The following is a 24646-nucleotide window of genomic DNA, read 5'->3' as shown; positions in this document are numbered from 1 at the left end:
TCATATCACAGAAAAAATTTTAAATCCACAAAAAAGATGATTTTTAATTACTTATGAAAGTTTCATGAAGATTTTTCATGATTAAACTGAGTTACAGACGATCTAAGCTTAAAATTTTGCCATGCGCAAAGCGAACTGTCAAACTTTCTGAGCGTTTTTCTCGATTTGTTGATTTACGGGTGCCACGATATCTCGAGATGGGATGGACCAAATTAGCTGAAATTTGGGGTGAAGACTCTCAAGTCATATCCCGTGTGCATGACGAAGCCCGATTTTTAAAATTTATTTTTCTGAAAAATGCAAACATTAAAAATATTTTTATCTATTTTTTAAATAAACTTTTTAAAAAACGGCCTTCATCATGCACACGGGATCGGTTTAACCAGTCTTCACCAAAATTTTGAGTATCTTAAAAGCTACGGGAACTATCGATATAATAAACCAACTGGGTGGTTGGTTGAAGTCATTCTAAAAAGTGACGAACTGTCACTTTTTGCTCGGCACTCACGCACACTATCAAAACAAACGTTTGGTAGTGTGTGTGAAGTCCGTGCAAAAAGGGTGTCAAACTAAAAAGTTCGTTTGACAACATTTGGTGCCAAATCATCGAGGTTTCAGTGTATAACAAAGTTTGACTATTTTCAATATCACATTGTTGCAGGATTTGGTCTGAATGTTTGAAAATTTTGGAAAAAAGCTGAAAATGACTATTAATAATTTCTTAAATCCATTTTTATTTATTGGAGCAATACTCTACCAAAACCGGAAATGGATTTTATTTATATTTTTTTATTTGGCTCAAATTTTGTGGGGGCCTTCACTATGACCAAATAAGCTATTTTGCGTCATTGGTTCACCCATACAAGTCTCCATACAATTTTGGCTGCTGCCCATACAAAAATGGTATGTAAATATTCAAACAGCTGTCACTTTTGAGTGAATTTTCCGATCAATTTGGTGTCTTCGGTAAAGTTGTAGGTATTGTTGAGGACTTTTGAGAAAAAAATAGGCACGCGGGACAAAATGCAGATTTTTTAATCAACTTTTTTTTTCACTAAAACTCAAGTTCCCAAAATACGTATTTTTTGATTTTCGAGATTTTTTGATATGTTTTAGGGGACAAAAATCCGCAACTTTTGATATAGAGAAACATGGTCAAAAAATCTGCCTCCGAGTTATGAATTTTTGATAAAATAGTGATTTTTGGAAAAAATCGAAGTTTCATGCAAAAACAAGTTTGACATTATTTTTTAATGCAAAATTGAATTTGCAATCGAAAAATACTTTACAGATTTTTTGATAAAGGGCTCCGTTTTCAAGATATTTTTTTCCGTGTACCTATTTTTTCTCAAAAGTCCTCAACAATACCTACAACTTTGCCGAAGACACCAAATTGATCAGAAAATTCACTCAAAAGTTACAGCTGTTTGAATATTTACATACCATTTTTGTATGGACAGCAACCAAAATTGTATGGAGACTTGCATAGGTGAACCAATGACGCAAAATAGCTTATTTGGTCATAGGGAAAGCCCCCACAAAGTTTGAGTCAAATAAAAAAATACAAAAAATAAAAATGGTCGAAATCGGCCGATTTCGTAGAGAGTTGCTCATTGACGGTTGAGTTTTATTTTCAAATATCTTCATAAATCATCATCAGCTTTAAAAAAATAAATTAAAATACTTATGTTGTGAGGTAAAGTTTTAGTGATGAAAAATCATTTTTTTTGTTTACCTTTTTTTCCCTGAAATGTCCTAAATCGCTTCTCAAGATATCGTTTTGCGAATATTCCCAGGCCTATTTTGTATAGCCAGCCCGTAAAATTGAAGGGAGCTTTGCATGAAAAAAAAAACTAATATTTGACTTCTTTTCACACAGGGATGTTGTTACATGGCTTATAATTATAAAATAAAATATCTTTAAAAAATGCAGCACTCAACAGAATTACTCATATTAGAACAGAAACTAATTTCGATACCCACGACTCACCAATATTCCAAAACTCTCTTCCCGCAAGTGAGATAAATAACCTTAAGGGGTTTCCCGGTCCACCACCCCTGAAGGAAATTGCCCAATTTGGAAGTTATGGCATTTTCGGATGAATAATTTGATTACAACGCCAGAGGGCACCTTTTCTTCTTTCTCACTATTTGTGTGTGCGTATGCATTTTTATTAGATTTCCACTTCGTTTCTCTTATTTACAAATTTGACATCCAGCTCATTGCTCTTTTAGTCAGCCAATATTTACACGTTTTTCGATGCTTGTTTCCAAATCGCGTCACACATCATCTGAGTGACTTTTGTTTAATTTGTTTTTTTATTACATTTTCATACCCTAGAATTGATTAGCGTAACTTTATTTGTGATTCATTGCTTAAGTGTAAAGCTAAAATTGATTGATTTAAATTGTTTTTTTCTATACATTACTTACAACAATAGTATACAGTGTAAAATGAGGGACTGAGCCGATTAGAGGGAAAAGATTTAAAATAAAATAACACGCTTTTTTGTCTTAAATAAACCCAGAGCACGTGACTTTGATTGTGTTGCGTAACACAACCGTGAACCGCGCCGACTGATCGAACAATTTGATCACCGATTTGTTGGGGGAGGTTATTACCGATTCACGTGTGTGGGATGTGTTGGGTGTTGCTCACGTGTGGAGTAATTATTTCGAAGGGGTAGAGGACGAGGGGTGATTTCTTAAATTGCGTCCGATCGGTTGTTGATCTTGTGGTGGCTAATTTTGTGAAAGTGTTGCCAGTTAAGCGGGCAATTTCCGGCTCGATCGGTGAACGATTGTGGTTGATCGAGCAGATTGGGATTGATTTTGGGTTTTCGGTTTGTTTTGCTCGATGGGATCAAAGTAAATGAAGGTTGATCCGGAAAGGCCTCTGGGTGTTAAGAGGTTAAACCGGATAGAGATCTTGTGAGCGAATGCATAACATCAATGTTGACGAATTCGAAACCAAGTCATTTCATGCTGCTCTCAATGCCACACCTTTAGATTTTCACAGATCCCCTAAAGACCGGAAAACTCTGTGCATTGTTGTCATTTTTCATATGAAATAAGATTCAATTTGATCGTACTATCTTGACACATTCTGAAAAATTGCTGTAAGAGCGACAACTGGCCACAGAGAGTTCAGGTCAGAGCTCGTTTGACACACGTACTTGCCCAACTACTGTAAGCCCTTTGATTATATATCCGGGTTCCGGATAGGTCAAACATTAAAACGAGTTTTTCTTGGAACGTCAAAAAGCGACTTGCGACAAGATAGTACGATAACGTCGAATGTTTTGTTTTCGCAATCAATAACTTTTTATTCAAAATTGAATTTGTGATTTTTTCAAACATTCTGCTTACAGGATTTTTATCCTGTAAGCGTCTGCTGGAAATTTTGAAAAAAAAATTATAAATATTGATGGTGTATTTTAAAAGATCTAATTTTCTTTTCAGTAATTGTTTTGTTGATCGAACGAATAACCGTTTTTTGGTAGCTGTCCACACAACTATGGTATGTCAGTATTCCAAAATCTGTGTTTTAAAAAGTGATTTTCTGATCAATGTTGCGTCTTTTGTTGAAGGTATGATGAGATGACTCAGAAAAAAGGCACTCTTTAAATAAACCACTTCAATTAATTTGTTTTTATTCGCTAAAAAAATGATTATGCAAAGAGTAAAATTCTCAAAAAAGTTGCCTTTTCTGTCCCCAGTTTTGAAAATCAAAGATTTTTTCTATGATATTTTTTCTGAACAAAATTAAACTAAAATAGAAAACCAGCTTAATTTTTTCGATGAAATGCACCTTCTTCGTGTTTAGCAACAAGAAACTTAGGTCTGGTGAAAATGTATATTTTTGATTTAGGTAACAATGGTGCCCATGTTTGATCCTAGCTGAAAATACATTTTTCAAACGATTGAACAATCGATTACAATTTTGATGCTTGGATTTTGAAAATCAAACAAATAGATGTCGAGATATAAAATTTCTATGAATTGAACGTGAGAAAAATATGTTTTATTTGTTTTTTAAACGAGCGTTAGTCTCGACAATTTCTCGCAATTTTTAGTCTTTTTTAACATTGAAAACAAACTATTAGTAAAAAATTCCAAACATTCAAATGAACTCATCCCCCGGGGGTTGGTCACTTTTTCGTTTGACACTTTTTAGTTTGTATCTTGTTGGTTTGACAAAGTCAAACTAAAATGTGATGAACTGTCACTTTTTTACACGGGACTCACACATACTATCAAACCAAATGTTTGGTAGTAAGTGTAAGCTCCGTGTGAAGACGGTGTCAAACTAAAAAGTGACACCATTCGTTTGAAAAAAATTGATGTCAAACCATCGGGGTTTCAGTGTAGAAATATTCCAAAATATCAATAAACTAAGGATAACATTTGAAAAAGGCCTAATATACAATGTTTGACCATTCTCTAAATTTTCTCAATTTAAGTTATTTGTCCGATTTTTTGAGTCCGACAATGAGCATTATCTCAGCCACTAGAAAAAAACAGTTTCAGAAAGGGATTTCATGTGCACTTTTGAAAGAAAACAAACAATATTCATATTATTACCTAAAATTCACCCTGAAATGGCTTTAACACGAAAGTTGTGCATTTTCTTGAAAAAATAAGGTGCTTTTCGATTTCGATGTTGCTTTTAAAAATGATTATTTGAAATTGTTAGAGATCGTTTTCTATACTTTTTAAAGTTCACGGTTTACTAGATATTTAACAATTTGCCAAAAAAGATTGTTAAAAATAAGTTTTTTTTGAGAGTGTAACAATGTTTTTCTTTAAATAATCCTCATCCTAACCCTTAACTTTGCGGAATACCAATCAATAAACTCCTTCTGGCACGAAAAAGATCAGTTTACTAAATCGTGAACAAACGATCATGAAATTCGGAACCATGAATAAGGTGTTTTAATTCCAAATTTGAAAGCGTGTCAATGCAAGATTTTGGGAACAGATTTTTCTCCGTGCATCATACAGATTTTCGAATACTTTTATACATTTTTTGTACAGCTTAAAGTCAAAATTGTATGGACGAACCAATGATACAAAATGCCAGCTTATATCATAGGAAAGGTCCCCAAAATGTTTCAGCCAGTTAGATCTTTCACTGCTAATTACTGATATTTTTAAGAAATTGAATCTTTCAACGAAAAAAATCACACTGGCAATAATAAGGAACACCATTTCCACCCTGAATGTTCAAATCCACTTTCTAATGTTGGAAAAAGGTTTTGATTTTAATTAGAAGTATTTAAATTTCTTGTTAGACGAGCAACGGTTGAAAAAATAGAATAATAAAATTTAGTTAGCAAAAGGAAACATTTCCCCTCGTTCACTTACTAGTAAAGGCTAAAAATGGCTCGTAAATCACAAATGAGTGGTGTTTATGTGTAGTGTGTTTTTTTCCTTCGTTGTCTAACATAATATAGGGGTTCTATAATACAGTTCGATTGCATATATTTATAGCCGAGAGTACGTCCAGGACCACATGGGGAAGGTAAGTCGCGCGATCTGATTTGTCCACTTGCCGCTACGTGATCGCAATCGTCGGGGCTGGGTTTTTTGTTGTTGCTGTGTTGACGAGAAAATTGGTACCGATCGAAAGGTTCGTTTAGTGGTTCAAAGTGCACAATGGGTCAGATTGGTGTGAAATTTGGTCAAAATTGTTTTTTAAGGGTTGTTCGTTGGGTTATTTTGACCATTATTTTTCCGATTTTAAGCCACTGTTCTATCGAGCTGTGTGTTCCGTACTCTGGTCTCACGTGTGTCGCGTGTTCTGGCAAGTGTTTTTCAACGTGTGTTTTAGTTGTGATGTTTTTCGTAAACGGTTTTGCTGGTTCTGGGTTTCTTGCACATTGTGAACGCTGTCATTGCTGGCACAGTCGTCTGGAGTCTAAACGCACTATTATGCATGTTGTGTCGCGAGTGCTTGTTCGCGTTGTTCGTTGGTTGGTGCAAATAACGAATTATTTCCGATAATTGCACGAAATAATTGATATTTGCTGGGTTGTAGTTTGTCGTTTGGTGCTGGTCCCCTCCCCCCCTTCGTTTCTCGTTGAGTTTTGGCGTATTTTGTATCCGCATGGTCAAACGACCTGCACGGTGGCGAACGCGCTGAACGTGACCTTTTTCGGGAATTCACCGCCACTTCCGGTGCTGCTGGAGGATCCTCCCCCGGCGCCGCGGGGCGAGCTTGACTTGATGACCGGCTTGAGCGGGGGCCGCGGCTTCGCCGTCAGCAGACCGGCCGAGGTGGCCAGATCGCGGAGCTTCTGGGAGATGCCGCTGCCGGTGCCACCCCCGGTGAAGGACGACGACGATTTGTTCGACGGGGCTATCAACTGGGGCAAGGCGGTCGGTGTGATGTACCTGTGAAGGGGGAATGAGAGTAAAACGGAAAAGTTAGTTTTGTTTAATATGATTTATTTCGACATGAGAAGAATGTTAAGTGGTAACTTATTAAGTAAAAATATTGTTTAACAAAATTATGAATGTGGATTTTATCTTCTTTCAAAACTAACAACCAAAACAGTACAAATAAAAAAGCGTTACCAATCCACGCGCGCAACAAAAAAAACCTAAATAACATAAGCAGACACATTAAGTCACCAGCACGTATTAAACGATCATTAGGCCCTATTAGGGGCTCGTATTTATATGTTTGCCATAAACTTCAGCGTCACCACACCGCAAATCATAACTTAACGACAAATGGTTATGAAAAGTACGCAAACAAATCGCCATGGTTTATGCACTCGAATGCCATTGCCATTGCTGTTGGCTTTTTGAGCTTGGGTTTAGCTTTTTTGCCAAAGTGGTCTTAGAAATGTGCGCATTGAAGCATATTTAGGGTCTTCTTAACTGCCGCTCGAAGCAAGTCCGTCCCATATGAAATTTCGTCAATTTTGAAGTAATGATGTAGTTCGATTCGAAATCTTGTGACCTATCAGAAAAACCAATAAAATTTAGTACTTTGTTCCAGAAAACCGTAGAAAATTCACTTTTTCGAAAAATTCTAACACGTAAGCTTATGGGCGGGACAAATTTAAAGTGCGTTTTTCTCGGCTTGCTGTTTTTACATATGGGACGGACTAGATTCGAGCGGCAGTTAATTGCTACATAATTGTGTTCATAAATCTAGTTTTTTCTACATTGAAAAATTTCGTAAACAGACTAAAGACAATTATAAACTTTGTTTACAAATTTAAAAGTGATTTGCAAACTGTTAGTAGTCTCAAAGAAGAGATGTTTTACTTTTGAAATGCGCCAAATTTACACCGAATTCACATTTAAACTGAATCTAATGAAGTGTTATCTTAAGCGTAAATACCTGCATCTCATTAGTCGACAGCCGGTAGCGAGCATTTAAAACAAACATTCGATTAAATAAAAATAAAAACCGTAACATTCCTCGTACTTATCACGTTTTTCTCAAAAGCCTCATGTGCAATAACCCCTCCATCATGTGGCCCACCTCTGGGAGTCAGAACTTGTTTGCTCCACGGTTGGTAGCAGGGCGAGAGCAATTACCACTTGGACAAACTATTCCATTAATCTCAATCACTCAACCTGCCCCACAGCTTTCGGCCATATTGTACCAACCGGTGTGGTGGCGGGTAAGGTGTTTCTATTTTTCATTAAATCGCATATCTTATAACTAAAAATAGTTTTTGAAACCAAATTTAGCATAAAATAAATCATACTCAGTTAAAATGCAGAATTAAAAAAATACATTTTCATGTAAATTTGGATCACCCTACTGTTGGCCCAGAAATCCCACGAGAATTGATGACTAGAACCGGGTGGCAATTGCTCTACAAATTCTCCGCACCGGTCGAAACGGTTATGCAAACTGCTACCTGTAAAAAACTACTGTAACTCGCGGTAGCCAACACGACCTATCACTTAACCGCACGACTATACCTCTTGTCCTAACCAGGGGTCAATTTGTTTAGACCCCAGACTAGAAGTAACCGGCAGAAAGGGCACATTTTGGAGTTCAAGTGGTAACCGGCGGGTGCCAAATGACTCGTGTGAAACACCTCCAGTCCGGTCGGCGTTCACACTTCGAAAAAATCGTGTAATATTCCGTCTCATTTGATGCACATAACTGGAGCGTCAAAAAAGACTTAAAATTACATCAGATTTTAAAATTACATGCCTCAACCGACAGGACTTATTGAATGTAAAATTACAGCAGACGCAATTTTGTTGGATACTTTCTTGTTGGATTTCTGGACCATTCTTATTGGGATAAATAAAAACGACACGTTTTAAGTTTTCATATATATTTTTTCTTTATTTGCATTTATCTATCACACTTTCACTTTTAATTCACTATCATTATTTTTTCTTTTTTTGGTCTGCTCCCTTTCACTACATTTTTTATTTGATTTTTCCATCCACTTCCGAGGAAATGATCATCTTTGGTTTTGCGCACCTGTGTTGACCGCAGAACTGGAAGATTCCGGTCCTGATCCGCAACTGGATCTGTGCTAAGGAATCCGGTCTTGGCCACCTCGCATTTTCCGGTCGAACTCTCGTCACCTGTGTCTCCTCCAACAGGGGCTGCTGACGACAAGTAGACCTTCCGGGAAACCTTTTCCCGGAACGCAGAGCACCTTTTGACAGCTGTATCTTGGACCGGAGAGTGGTTGCGGGGATAATAATTGTTCCAAAGCCCCAGCAGCTTCAATCCGAACAGTATCCGTGGCGGGATCCACCAAGATTATTTCCCAAACTAAAATGAAAAAAAAAAAAACAAACAAAAAATATGTTAGTGTACATTACATTTGATGGCATGAAGATAAAACTTACCTCCTCAGGAAATTTTGTTATAATTTTTCTTCATTTTTTGCTGATTGCGGACAGTTCCAACAAGATAAAATTAAAGCTGCCACGACAACAATATTTTGCGCAACTTCAAATATGGCTGACGTTTGTGATCTCAACACTGCAAAACATTTCCACGTGGAGTTCGGTTAAATGTAACACAAAATTACATCAACATACACGCTCTAGCTATGTGCATCACAATTGACTGAAAATTGGGTAGTAAATAATTGAATCTTACGTTTTCTTTAATGTAAAATTGATTTTCGTTATATTCACGATAAGTTTGGGAAGCTACGTCGAAACAGTCATAATATTACATCAAATTTTTGATTACATGATTTTAATTTGCGTTAAAATCATGATTACGATGAATGTAATATTAATATTTTTTTGGTGTGTTCTTCAACTTCACGTGAACTGGAGACAACTGTAGGCAAGGTGGTCGGTCTCGTATACCCTTAGGGAGCACACCCCGGGAGGGTGTTTGACCCAGCCAGACATGCAAATCGAGGGTGGTCGAGGCACTTGCTGCTGCTGCTGTTTGCAGGTGAAATGATTGGCAGTTTGCATAATGAAATCGATGGCGTGGCGTGAGCTTTGTGGGAAAATCGAACGACGGACAACTCAATTAGTGTCGGATTAACGTGGGCTTTAATGCTTTCAGGGGAGAATATTAATGTACTCAAGCGGTGATGTAACGCTAGAACTAGACGGTTTGTTTGACAAGTTAAGCTGTTGATCATGGGCTTAGGGTTGATTACATATTAGGGTGGTCAAAATCCGAGCTTTCTCGGGGCTACCTCCTGAAATCATAGATTGACCAGGCTAAATTCAAAATTTGAGTTCATTCTGATTATGGGAACCCCTCCCTCTAATGAAGCTTGTATGGGAAAAGTCGTCAAAATATATGGAAAAGGCAGCTGCTCCAGTCAGAATTAGCTCAAATTTGGAATTTAGCTTAGTGATGGGTCAATCTTTGTTCAGGACTTTGGACCACCCTATTACACATATGTGACAAAGTTTAATATCCCTTTCTAGTGTGTTTTCTTTTCAAACCATTTGTTTGTTGTATGGGTTATTCAAACCAAAAAATCAATATAAGTAAATATACCAAAATCTGTAACATTTGAAGGAATTTTTGGATCAATTTTATGTCTTCGGCAAACTTGTAGGTATTCAAGAAAACCGCTCAGAAAAATAGATACACAAAAAAATCTGATTGTTTAATTTACCTGTTTTTTTTTCACATAGACTCAATTTCCCAAAATTGACATTTTTTTTTATTTTTGAGATTTTATTTATATGTTTTAGGGGACCACAACCCGCAACTTTTGAGCCATCGAGAAGTATGGTCAATTAAATTGCCGGTCAGTCATGATTTTTTGGAAAAAAAATTGCAATTTTATACCTAACATTTTTTTGACCATATGCAAATGAAATAGTAGTTTATGCAACAAGTTGCAAAAAGAAAGTTTTTTCAGCACGAGTCGTACATTTATCCAACGAGGTTCACCGAGTTGGATAAATAAGACGAGTGTTGAAAAAATCAAGTTTTGCAACGAGTTCCATACAACATTTTTTGCAATTCCGAAAAACACACTGTTGGAATCAACATTGGCCTCGCCACCCTAGATCGTCTAGCGCTGCACCTCGTGCAGTATAAACAAAAGCCCCCCGTCTGTAGAGTGGTGAATTCTTTACACGTCACCAAGTGACGTACACCCTTACCAAAAATCATGATTTTTTGAGTTCCAAATCCCACTTTTCATACGATTTTTTGAGTTCAGGTACTACAACCATAAAAATGGTTATATGGGTTGAACTGAAAAAATCGTATGAAAAGTGGGATTTGGAACTCAAAATGTCATGATTTTTGGTAAGGGTGTAACGAACACAACGTAGGATTTGTTATTGTTTACATCTGTGATAATTTGTGCCGTTTTAAGATTGTGAAATAACCTGTTAAGTTAAGTGTAATAAATCGATCTCTTCTGATCCAACCTCCGAGCAGACAAGTCGACACGTCGGAGCCACCACAACAAGTTGTTTCATTCAACCCGAAATCTGGTCCGCTCGCCCTCATCGTTGCCGCTGGAAGAAGTTGGTCGGCGGTAGACCCGGTCCTCTCGAAGTCGGCCCCTGGCCGAACACGCACTTTGAGTGTATTTTGTCAATTAACCGTTTGAATCTAATCTAATCTAATCAGACCCTAGCGCAGCCGATCTTTCGAAGGGATCCTGGAGAGTGCCTTAGGTTAGATGACGCCTAGCACTATTCTTGTCATTTATTAACATTTGTAGTGCGCCATTGCATCGGAATGCATTGAAACAACACAAGCGTTAAAGCGGCCAGGCCTACTGCGTAAAGCCGTATGGCAGAGATGACTCATAATTGGGTTGAGTTTGAGCACTGAGTGTTCGAACAACAACACAATTCTGAATCGACAGGGGAGGAAGAAGCGTGGGGACACACCACCATACGCTCCGAGATTTTTGCTTGTATTCGTTGGGAGCACCATGCTAAGAAGGTTTGGTACTCCGAGACCCTCTGGGATGGGACATTGTATTTCCACGAATGCCCTGGACACTATTTGCCGTGGTTATAGCGCCACAACTCGCTCATATTTTGTCAATTAACCGTTTGAATCAAAAAATGTTGAAAAGTATTACTTTTCGAAACAAGTGCTGAAAAGTGTTACAATTCGATTTTGTTATTTTTGGTACAGAAAAGTAGGGGTTTTCATCGATCAAGAATGGTGTGATCGATGTGCCACAGTCCACAGTCACTACTTGTAGTAAATTCAATTTCCAATCCGAATCTGTAATAATGTTTATGTTTGGGACAGGTTTTGATATCATACGAAACATATTTCGAAAAAAAGTGAGAAATTTCGTGACGTAGCAACGCCGGGATTTGCCTTATACAGATTTTTGATAAAGTGCCTCGTTTTCAAAATATAGCCACCGAAAGATCGATTTCAGAAAAATATTGGTAGTTTTTAGATTTTTAAAAATAGTGATTTTTTAAAAACAATACCTTAAATTTTTTTGAAGCAAGACTTACATTTTATAAGGTTCAAACATTCAATATATATACCCTTTTGAAATGTATGCCTTGATTGAAAAAATTAAATATGTTTTTGAAAAATCGAAAATTTTTGCTGATGTTAATTTTTTAACATTCAAAATCGGAACATTATTTGCTGAGACATCAGCATTAGAAAATGGAGGGTTCCTTGGGTTAGACTTAGAAAACAAACTTAGAACAAATTGAGCAGAAAATTCTTTCAAGAGTTACAGATTTTCAAATTTTTCCGAACCATTTTTGTATGGAAACTATTTATAAACAAAAACGTTGGTTTTGGCAAGAAACCCCACCATGCTATATATTTTTAGAAAGGTAATTAAAATACCTTTCCAACGAACCCAAAACATTGAAGACGTCAGTCCTATCAAAATTTATAAGCACTTAAGTGATATTTATACGTTTTTTGAGGCCGGATCTCATAAGCATAAGCATAAGCATAGGTGCCCACCCGCAGTTGCTACTCCGTTATTGACCAGGACCTCCAGAAGTTACATCCACGAGCCGTGGAAGATAAGTGGGAGCTATCTTTCCTCGCTTCGCAACTTCTCAAAGGCCCCTATCATGCTGATCAATACCGGCGCCGGCCACGACCAGTGGTAGAGTCACGGGGAAGTGGATGGGAATGTTAGTCCGATACTTGAGTGATAGAGACCGCCCAATCGACTGCTTCTCCGACAAAGTATCACATGAGTTTTGAGGGGGTTAGTAGATGGGTATGAGGTCAGGATTCACGAGTGGCAGTGATGTGACCATGAGCATTTTGTTTATCGGTTGAAAATTTTAAATCTTAGGCAGCCGGCTGCGGAAAGAGGAATAATTGATTATTTGAAATGTTTTTTAATCGAACGCGTGCCAACCGAGCAGTAGTGCTATGGGCTGGACTTATCAGTATATTTTTACTATTTTCAATTTAGATAACGCGAGCAAATTTCAAAAATAGTAAATAAATGACGCTTTACTCTTCATAAAATCGATCGATGCCAGTTGGAATAATTTTTTACGATCATTTACGATGAAAATTATCGCGAAAAACCAGGACTGCGCGTCCCCAGAAGCACTGCACTTATGATGTCCAATAAGTTATAATAACCACTCACCCAAGCACACAAACAGCGACATAAAAGAAATGAAAATGAGCATGCAAAAACAAGACAGCGCGTCCGCGTGGTCAGCGCACTAATCGTTTTTTGAGGCCGGATCTCAGATGAAAAAGTTGCTTTGGCGTTGGTTCAACAAAAATCTTGATTTTCAAATGTACAAATTTATTTGTTGATTTAAATTGGCCTTATTTTATAAAAATCTGACATCTCTATCAAGAGTATATTAATGTGAGCAAGGCATCATCCATCTATAGGTGGGTTAAGTAACGTGTTGTCACAAAATACAAAAAAAAAAAATAACAACTTTTGAAATCGGCAGATTTCGTAGAGAATTGGTCTTATTCAAAAAATTAGGTGAAATGACATCGAAAAAGAGGTATTATTCAACAATCTAATTTTTTAACCGAGCCACGTAGCCCAGTGGTAACGCTTCCGCCTCGTAAGCGGTAGATCGGGGTTCAAATCCCGGCTCGGACCAACACAACTGGTGATCTTTTCCCTTCTGGAATCGATTGCTTAGTAAAGGGAAGGTAGTGTATCGTCACAAACTGGACCTTATCACGACACCTTAGGGAGGCGACCTATGGAATGTTAACATTAACCTTAACATGTTAACATTAAGTTGAGAATGAAACTGCCACTGAATCCGCTTTGTAAATGCCGGCCCCGATACTCTTCAAGGGTGTTCCCCTCAGGAACTGGGAAAGATTTACTTTTTTTTTACTAATTTTTTAACCTTCCAAAATTCAACTTTTTTTACTATGTGAGCTATGGCTTTGCTTTGCAGTGGATAGTGGCATCGAACAAAAAAAAATGGCTTTGCTCTTTAAATGAACTAATCATAGAAAGCTCAGAAAATACCTTAACGTACACTGTAAAAATAAGTTGATTTTTGAACGATTGGAAATTTACGTGTAATAAACTATAATTCAACAAAAACTTAAGAAAATTTCAACAGTGCCTGATGGAAAGTCACACTTTGTTGACACATCATTACACAACTACACGTCAGTTGACCAGCACTTTAAACCCACTAGTCTGTGATTATTGGAAGGTTTGCTTGCCAAAAGTTTTCAAGGCCTTTAACGACGTTTAGAAAAATTGAACTTCTCAGCATTATTTTTTGTGCATTGAAAAGTTGAACTTATTATTTTATGACGAGAAAACAGTAGTGAATATAATTGTTATTTGTCTAACCGTATGGGATTGTAAGCTAGGTAAATGAACAGAACAATGAAAACTATTAAGATTATTAAATCAGCTAAAAATGGAAAAAGAAAAATTAAAAAAAGTAAAGTTATGCATTGAAGGTTTTACAACGTTTACTCAAGAGGTTGTACCAATTTATTGTTTGTTTACCTTACTCATTGGCAAATCAAATAACCCTTTTATACACCCAATACCTCAATGTGCATAATTTAACACCATTCATGTGGACGTCACACCGGGGTTTGGACCTCCCATAAAACGACCTGCTGCTGCCGTGTCACGTCACATTAAGGGGCCTCCAATCGGGTCGTAAAATCATACCACATTTTCAATCACGTCCAGCTTAGTCACGGTCCAACCCCTTCGGATAATCCGGCATATATTGATCAATAGCTTGGAAAAACGTCTTCTTGGTGGGTAGCAGCAAGTCTTGTTACATCATGAACGCGGCGACGATGGGTCGTAAAATTGTCACCCATCGTTTTCGTTGGCAACACTTGTATTGATCACCGGCGGTAGCCGGTGTGTCGTCAACCTGATTGTAAAACCGATGAAGCCCTTGAAACTGATCATGGCGATTTGGAGTTGTTGTAAGCAAGAAATGTCTACGTTTGCTGAACCCGTACCCATCTTCACGAAGACCTCCTACCTTACCCATCTTGTCTAAATTTGCAAAATGACATAATCCTGTTAGCAGTACAAATCGCTGTGATCTTCATAAGTCAACACAAGTCGCGAACTCCACCTCATGGACGGGGAGGTCGTCCAAGGGTAGAGCGAGCAGCAAACCGTTTTGTAAGGTGCTCAAATATTTGCAGACCTGCTGACTCTGACTGCAGAGCAAAATTATTCATTGTGTGTGGTTAGTGAAATCACGCGCGTTCGTGCCGTGGTCCAGTGGCCTCTTGACACAGCCGCGGAGCCGACCCCTAATCTCGTCAAGATCTCAACCCTCCAAGGCACTTTTCTTGTTGCGGACGGTTTGGGGCTATTTTGTGGTTGGTCAGTGCAGCGTCGTGGCGGCCAACACAAGTCAACGAGTGGTTGGAAGGTGCTTTGTTTAATCGATTTTCGAAATTGTTGTTGTTTTTTTGCGAGATGGCTGGATGTTTTTGCCCTGCGTGTGTAAAAACCTTCAAATTGATTTTCTCTTAAAACAGTTCTCGTGCGAAGGTTGAGACTTGCGACACCGGACTTAGACGATGCCGGTTTGGAGTAGTTTGGGATTTGGTAAAAAATGTTGTAGGAAAAACAGTAAAGATAGAATGTTTTTGGAAGGTTTCAAATTTGATGGCAAAAGAATTGCAGAAAACAGATGGTAATTGTACACATTTTAAGTGGAGAAATTACACATTGTTTCTGATGTACAGGTGTTATATTACTATAATTTTCTTTGCTGTGTACTTAGAATAATAAATCTCATTATTCCTATTATTATTGAAGAGCTTTTTTTTGAAATTTAACAGATAGATCTTATTATAATAGTTCAATTATTTACTTATTGTATTGTTTATCACTGGCGTGCTTTTTTAAAGTATTACTTACTATATTGTGTTAGCAAAATCGTGGAAGATCACGTCTAAAAATATGTAAATTTACATGTTGTATGTGTAATTTCCTTTTATATTCCAATAAATTGAGGTAAATTTCCATCGAAAAAGAGGTTGTATTCAACCGTAACATATTTTACTTTTTCTGACGTGTTGTTGTTTCTTATTTTTAATAATGTTCAGAATAATAAATTTACGTCTTGTTTCAAGGGGGTCCATGAAATTTAAAATGCGACATAAGACATTTAAATCTCGGATAATTTCTAATCGATTTCGATGTCTTTTGATACAAAACATGCAGAATTTTAACTCATAACACCGGATGTCAGTCAAATATTATTGGATATTGATGATTCTTGCTTCTGACCCAGCAAAATATCATGAATAGTCTTCAACAAAGAAGCCTTGAAAATAGAAGCATTCACCTTAATTTTAGTTAGTTTTAGAAATTATCTTTGATAACTTGATGATTGGTTTCTAAATTTTTTTTACACTTGATTTAAATTGTTGTTCTGAAAAACAACTAAATGTCAGATAATATTTTAGCTGTTTGAAGTGAAATTTATGTAATGGTGTTTTTCTGCATTATGCCTAAATAGTAATAATTAACTTACATTTCTAAAAAAAAAAAACTAGTTAAAAAACTAATTTTACTAAACTAATTTTTTTTATTCATAATTAGGTTTCTTCTCTTTTCTTTAAATATAATCATTTTCGAATTAAATTTTATATTTTTTGACCTTCCAAGAGCCTCCCAAAAAAGAGCAAAACATATAATTTAAAAATAAAATATTAAAGTTTAAATTGATAGTACAGTGCAATGATTCTCAACGTCTTTCTCTTTGCACTCTATTGAATTTATATTTTATTTAGTTTTTGATCAATAATTTTATATACAATCATCTGATGGAATCAATTTATTCCGAAAGAATATATTTTTTAATTAGTTAGTTTTTACTAATGGTTTTCAAACATCCTAATTTATTTTTAAATTAAAAATATATTTCTTCAAGTTTCAACGTTGTTTTCCGCTTGTGTAAGATTTGTTTAGGCTACACTTTTTTTTTATTAGACATTCCCAAGAAATATTTGTGACAAAATGACGTGTAGAACATTCTCGAAATGTCCTCGATTGTTAATTTATTTATGCATGTTTCAATGCTAACTTTGTATTTATTTTTTTTTTAAATTCGCTGCTTAGGCTTTCAACAATGTTGCCTCATCAGCTTTAAAAAAAATGTTCAGTCATTACTCGGAATAGTGAATTTTTACGATTTTGCGGACAGCGTGAAATTCGTGAAACTCTACGATTCCGTGAAATCCCGTAAAATTCAAAGATTTTCTGAAATCAATGCATAGAAATAATAAATTTTACAAATATTTTACCCAAAAAGGTTTTTAGTGTACCGTAATCAGGGGTGAATTGGGACTACAGTCTGAATAGGGACAGAAGTTTTTGGAGCACTTAAAGCTTTTAAATTTGGAAACGGATGTACACATTTTGTTGGTCTGAGTCTGTTCTATCCGAAACCAACAAGAAAAATCAAAATATTGTGCTCCAATATGGTTAAAACTGCTGTCCCAATTCGCTCCATGTGTTAACCCCAGTTTACTGTAAATAAGATTAGTTTCCATTTAAAAAACATGTTATTCATTTTTCAGCCTTTAAAACAGAATGGTTACAAAATTTCAATCACCATATAAACAAAATGAGAAAAGCACTTAAAAATTGTCAAAAATTATTTTTATATATTTTAGCGATTTAATTTTTTTTTGTTTACAAAACCGATATATTTTTTGAAAATACTTCGAAATATTTAACAAAAAAAGAAGGACAATCAACTAAACAAATTCTATTTCCTGAATGTATTGTTCACTGTAGAAAACTTGTGTAAATTTGGAAGGTTGAATATTACCTCTTTAATGATGTAATTTTACCCCAATTTAGACCGAGAAAGTGGCATTACACCAGAACATAGGTTAAATTACAAACTTTCAGAGGTGAAATTACACATTTTGCTTGACATAAAATGATTTTTTTTATTGTGTTTACTTTTAGTATGATTGGTCTCTTTTATTATAATTTTAAATATGTATTAGTAAAATTTCGATATACAAAAAGCTTTTTTTGCCATTTTTTAGGGTAAACTAATTTTTTGAAAACCAATTGTAGTGCTAGGTGAATTCCTTGAAGGGTATTTCTCCGCCAACTCACACTGCAGTTGCCCCGACTCTCTTCGATTTGCGTGAAACTTTGTCCTAAGGGATAACTTTTGTCCCTGATCACGAATCCGAGGTCAGTTTTTTGATATCTTGTGACGGAGGGGCGGTACGACCCCTTCCATTTTTGAACATGCGAAAAAAGAGGTGTTTTTCAATAATTTGTAGCCTGAAACGGTGATGAAATAGAAATTTGGTGTCAAAAGTACATTTATGTAAAATTAGACGCCCGATTTGATGGCGTACTCAGAATTCCGAAAAAAACGTATTTTTCATCGAAAAAAACACTAAAAAAGTTTTAAAAATTCTCCCATTTTCCGTTACTCGACTGTAAAAAATTTTGGAACATGTCATTTTATGGGAAATTTAATGTACTTTTCGAATCTACATTGTCCCAGAAGGGTCATTTTTTCATTTAGAACAAAATTTTTCATTTTAAAATTTCGTGTTTTTTTCTAACTTTGCAGGGTTATTTTTTAGAGTGTAACAATGTTCTACAAAGTTGTAGAGCAGACAATTACAAACATTTTGATATAAAAACATAAGGGGTTTGTAAATAAACATCACGAGTTATCGCGATTTTACGAAAAAAAAGTTTTGAAAAAGTTGGTCGTCATCGATCATGGCCGTTCATGTTCACCCGCGACAGACACGGACGACGAAACAAAGAGAAACGCAAAAAGTAACTTTTTCAAAACTTTTTTTCTCGTAAAATCGCGATAACTAGTGATATTAATTAGCAAATCCCTTATGTCTATATATTAAAATTTTTGTAATTGTCTGCTCTACAACATTGTTACACTCTAAAAATAAACCTGCAAAGTTAGAAAAATCACGAAATTTTCAAATGAAAAATTTTGTTTTAAATGAAAAAATGACTCTTCTGGGTCAATGTAGATTCGAAAAGTGCATTAAATTTTTCATAAAATGACATGTTCCAAAAAAAATTTATAGTCGAGTAACGGAAAATGGGAGAATTTTTAAATTTTTTTAGTATTTTTTTCGATGAAAAATACGTTTTTTCGGAATTCTGAGTACGCCATCAAATCGGGCGTCTAATTTTACATAAAAGTCCCTTTGACAACAAATTTCTATCTAATCACCGTTTCAGGCTGCAAATTATTGAAAAACACCTCTTTTTCGCATGTTCAAAACTGGAAGGGGTCGTACCGCCCCTCCGTCATGAGATATCAAAAAACGGACCTCGGATTCGTGATCAGGGACAAAAGTTATCCCTTAGGACAAAGTTTAACGCAAATCAAAGAGGGGTCGGGGCAACTTTTCCTGATTTCGTGTGAGTTGGTAGAGAATTACCCTGAAATAACAATTTGAATAATATTTCATTTTAAAGGTAGCATGCCAGAAGAATATTTAAGATTGAAAATCGATTTATTCAAGATTTAATTAAGCTTCTTTCATAAAGTTTGTCGCGCCAAAATCAGCCAAAATTTAACCCTCCCTCCCCCACTTTGTCACACTTTTCCTATACTGCAATGCAATGTCACGATTGCTCAGACCCCCTTCCGCCCAAGAACATGACATAGGGGAAATCTACCCTTTCCAATCAAACACCTATCTTCGTCATATGGAGAGTTTGATGCTCGATTAAAGCTCCAAAAATACTATTTGGGCTATAAACTTACCAGCAACAGCACCGCCTCGAGTAAGCACTCAAATGTATGCCACTTAATGGCCAAAAAGATCACATTTAATGCACTTTTGATCATAATTTGTATTTTGCGAGACCACTTCTCATCATTTTGTTGGCACACACAGTGACACACACGAGAATCCCTCAAACGCTTAATGAATATCGCCAAAATTAACTTTTCACTTTCGCTTACTTTTTCACGGCGCTTAAGATATGAAATTGCTTCCAACTACCGGCAACATGTTCTTTTGATCATTAGTAAGGCACTCACTTTAAGAATAATCCCGAAAAATGTAATAAATTAGCAAGCGCCATCAAAAAAACAAACGCGCCAAGTCGTTTGACGTTTCAATTTTCACTTTGCATTCCAATCGAAGGCTGAAGAAAACCGAGCGAGAGACGAAGGCAAAAAGAACAAAGGCTGGCCGTCAACACCACCAGCAGCACAGCCAGCGATGCCAGGAAACTTTCCTATAAATGCCACTTTTCGTAAGTGTTCGTTTGAACTGTCAGCGCAAATGGCAACACTCGACAGAGTGTTGGAAGAAAAAGAACTAAGCCGATATTAGAAAAATGGGCGTGGCCCAATGCATTCGCCTCGATTAGAATACCCTTGGGATTTTTTTGTTAAATGCTTGGTAAAGAAATAGAATAACTTTTAGTGAAAGTGAAAATAAACAGAAATGTTCACAAAAACTTGCTCTACTCGTTGGTGTACTTGGTTTTAGTAAAATTCAAGGGAGACTCTAGATTATCCAGCATCATTCAAACACGACCACTTATTAGGATTAAAATGGGTAGATTTCCCCTACTTTATAGATGACGCCTTACTTAAGCTTTAAAATATTTCTTTAATTAAAAAAAAAAAACTTTTCTCGAATATTCAAATTTAGTTTATTCCCGTGAAATTTCAACAAAATTTGATTAGATGTTCCCCGTGAATACTGAAAATTAACTATTTGTTTCACATACAATTTTTTAGGTTATCTTAGCATTTTTTTCGTTCCATGAAATTTCCTGTGAAACTTACATTTATTTAGCGTGATAAATCACGAATATAAATATGGAACTTCAAGTAAGACAATCCCCTTAAAAATTTGCCAAATTTCAAGGATTAATTTGTGTTATCAACCCACCGGCATTCGCATACGTGTACTTTATATACACTTTATAAGGGCACTTGTATGAAACGCAAAAACACGAGACTTCCGAAAGGGAAAGAAGGCAGTTCATTTTACATGTCACCGTTCCCTACGATGTGTCTATTGTTTCTTCTTAACATTTTTTGCAATTTTTCAGATTAAAAAAAACCTTCAAATGAAACTGATTGGTCACTAAATTAATGATCGGACAAAGCTCATCTTTTTACCTTCAAAATAGTAAGATTATAAAAATAGTCAGTGTTGGACAACAGTTTCATTTGTGATCAATTACAGTGAAATGAGTTACATCTGAATGTCACGTGAAAAGTTCTGGCAAAACCGCCAACCTCCTTTTTGCCCACAGACCATGGCATGCAATTTAAACTAATTGCTCTGCTTACTGGTTTTACTATCAAGCCAAGATAATCAATCAATACCAAAACCTTTCACTCAAGAACTCTCGTTCTTCGCCAGTTGCCCTCAACCACCAGAAGTTACGTAACATCACCGCACTCGTTCTAATGAGCCCACAGATTCCGCTGCTGTGGTCTTCGCGGGTCTGACCACACACCACCCATTACTAGCCGCCGGTTCAGATCGCACATGCCGGCTGTGTTTTGCATAATGTGCATAATCTGCGGCTAGGGTGCATATTACAATGTTACATTGCACAGCAGCGTCTCTGGTCAAGCCAGACGAGGGCTGAGAGACCTGCTGCAACCGCACTTACTAAACGGCTCCGTTGTGAGAGCATAAGTTTTGAGCTATTATCCACGACTGGTTGCCCGTTGTGCTGTCTTGTCATATGTGGTTTTTGGAATTAAATTAGATTATGGTCGAACATGTTTTACAGTTGAAGCTCACGAATCAATCAAATCTTTTACTTGATGAAAAAAATGAAAAAATCACTTGATATTAGTGCCAAGTGAGGACGACTGCAACCAACAACGAAGCACCAGTTGAAAAAAAAATCGGTGTGAAAACGAGAAAACCGTTGACGGTCATACTGACCACCAGGGCTATCAATTTCAGCAAACCTGGCGGTTAAGCGAAAGTGAACTGCATCTCAAAGTATGATAATCGGTTCAACGGTAATTATCACGCCGTGGAGGACCACCGCGCGACCACGACCACGCGCGGGCCAGAGATAACGATCAGACCTATATATTATGTTGTTGAACCGGGTAATGCTCCGTGTAAGTGCTTTACTCGTTGCAACATTGAACGAGGAGTATAGGTATGTGGTTTGAGAAAATTGTAGCGGACTGGAATAAGGGTGTTGAGAATTTGCTTATTTACAGTACCGTAAACTGGGGTCAATCGGGACACATGGGGCGAATTGGGACAGCAGTTTTAACCATGTTGGAGCACAATATTTTGATTTTTCTGGTTGGTTTCGGTTAGAACAGACTCAGACCAACAATATGTGTACATCCATTTCCAAATTTAAAAGCTTTATGTGCTCTAAAAACGGCTGTCCCTATTCAGACTGTAGTCCCGATTCGCCCCAGATTACGGTAGTACAGAAAAATTCCAATAATTGCAAATATACATAATTTTTATCTTAGAGGAATTCTTTTCATAATTGTGAAAACATAGATATAATTTTACAGGCAAATTATGAATTATTAAAAACAAATATAAATCTAGTTTTATGCTTTGCTACTTCTTTCTTTTTCCTTACCAAATTTATAAGGTATTTTTAAAGAAGTTTTTCCTTCTACTGCAAATTCCATTGTGAGAAATTCTCAACGATATTGGCCGATTTCGACCATTTTTATTTTTTGTATTTTCTGATTTGGCTCAAACTTTGTGGGGGCCTTCCCTGTGACCAAAGAGGCCATTTTGTGACCTTGGTTAATCCGTATACTAGTCTCTATACAATTTTTGCAGCTTTTCATGCATAAATGGTACGTAAATATTCGAAAATCTGTAACTTTTGAAGGAATTTTCTGATCGATTTGGTGTCTTTAGCAAAATTGTACACAGAAAAATATCTAATCTAATTTAATCTAATCAGACCCTAGCGCAGCCAATCTTTCGAAGGGATCCTGGAGAGTGCCTTAGGTTAGATGACGCCTAGCACTCTTCTTGTCATTTATTAACATTTGTAGTGCGCCATTGGATTAGAATGCATTGAAACATCACAAGCGTCAAAGCGGCCAGGCCTACTGCGTGAAGCCGTATCGCAGAGATGATTCGTAATTGGGTTGAGTTTGAGCACGGAGTGTTCGAACAACAACACAATTCTGAATCGACAGGGGAGGAAGAAGCGTGGGGACTAGAGTGTAACAAAAATGACTTTTTGGCGGGCATTCAAGGGTTTGTTCCGGTGGGCATACTAAGCCCAAATCCAAAATATAAGCTTGATTGGACGTAACAGGAGCTGGCGCTCCGCCCTTCAATTTTAAATGGGATTTAACCCGTAAAAAAAGATTTTTTCAAAAATGCCACTTTTTGAGGCATTTTGGCCACCAATGCGTTTACCAAAAACATCACTGGCGTGTAGGCCAGATCCTTGCGCATCTTTTGGTATATATAACATTGACATTTGGAGCACCCTGGAGCTCGGTACAGGCCTTCAAAGTTTGGCATTTTTTCGAAAAATCGGCCCTGGCAAAATCAAATGGCGTCTAGGGCGTCGCGAGGCACGACGCATATCTTTTTTGCCGGGACCGATTTTTCGAAAAAATGCCAAACTTTGAAGGCCTGTACCGAGCTCCAGGGTGCTCCAAATGTCAATGTTATATATACCAAAAGATGCGCAAGGATCTGGCCTACACGCCAGTGATGTTTTTGGTAAACGCATTGGTGGCCAAAATGCCTCAAAAAGTGACATTTTTGAAAAAATCTTTTTTTACGGGTTAAATCCCTTTTAAAATTGGAGGGCGGAGCGCCAGCTCCTGTTACGTCCAATCAAGCTCATATTTTGGATTTGGGCTTAGTATGCCCACCGGAACAAACCCTTGAATGCCCGCCAAAAAGTCATTTTTGTTACATCCTAGTGGGGACACACCACCATACGCTCCGTGATTTTGGTTGTATTCGTTGGGAGCACCATGCTAAGAAGGTTTGGTACTCCGGTACCCTCTGGGATGGGACATTGTATTTCCATGAATGCCCTGGACTCTATTTGCCGTGGTTATAGCGCCACAACTCGCTCTCTGTAACAGTATTCCTAATTCCAGTCCACGCTCACCAAGTCGTCATGGCCTAGTGGATAGCATTTTTGCTTACCAACCCAATGGACGGGGGATCGAACCTCGTCTCAAGCGACTTTGATTTTTCGTTCATATTCATCATTTCAAATTCTGTGTACTTAACTTTCTCGTTGGGAGCAGATGGGAATCGAACCCAGAACCATTCGCTTACAAAGCGAACACCGTAACCAGTCAGCCACGGCCGCTCCTTACAAAGTTGTACACAGAAAAATATGTAAATTTACACAGCACGTAATTGCAGTTTTTTATGTAAACTCACTCAATGTAATGTAGAAATACGATGTAAAGAGCGAAGAGTCATGGATATTAATTATCCAATGTAAATCTAAATCTAATGTAAATCCACGCAACGCGACGGCCGTCAACGAGGGAGCTACCCGTGAAACAACTTTTTAAAATAAGAATTTCCTTTTGCTGCCCGCTTCAAAAAATTTAAAATAGAACATGGTCCACACCCTTTTCTTACTGAAATCCAAATCGAGCTTATCGTTCACATTTGCCAGTCAGAATTAGTTGATTTGTATTATTCCAACAAAACTAATGTAAATTTCTAATGAATCTAATGTAAATTTCCAATGAATCTAATGTAAATATACATCGGATA

At 36.8% G+C, this 24646-nt stretch overlaps 1 protein-coding gene and 1 long non-coding RNA gene across 2 annotated transcripts in view; both read right to left on the bottom strand.

Moving 5' to 3' along the window:
• Window positions 1-2132: 2132 nt before the first annotated feature.
• The window catches only part of LOC119768692 (homeobox protein caupolican), a 195423-nt gene continuing 172909 nt past the window's right edge, over window positions 2133-24646 (bottom strand). Inside the window, exon 2 of the mRNA XM_038259274.1 lies at window positions 2133-6396. Coding sequence (XP_038115202.1) covers window positions 6114-6396 — 283 coding nt within the window. The 3' untranslated portion in view covers window positions 2133-6113. The remainder of the gene's footprint in view (window positions 6397-24646) is intronic.
• Window positions 8381-8874, bottom strand: LOC119768694. Its single transcript, XR_005278155.1, has 2 exons — window positions 8845-8874; window positions 8381-8767 (listed from the first exon to the last, which is right to left on the bottom strand). It is a non-coding gene; the product is annotated as an uncharacterized LOC119768694 (long non-coding RNA).

This window comes from Culex quinquefasciatus, chromosome 3 (genome assembly GCF_015732765.1).
Source record: "Culex quinquefasciatus strain JHB chromosome 3, VPISU_Cqui_1.0_pri_paternal, whole genome shotgun sequence".
Taxonomy (NCBI): Eukaryota; Metazoa; Arthropoda; class Insecta; order Diptera; family Culicidae; genus Culex; species Culex quinquefasciatus.
Note: the sequence above shows the minus strand (reverse complement) of the source record. Positions and strands in the feature narration are given on the sequence as shown.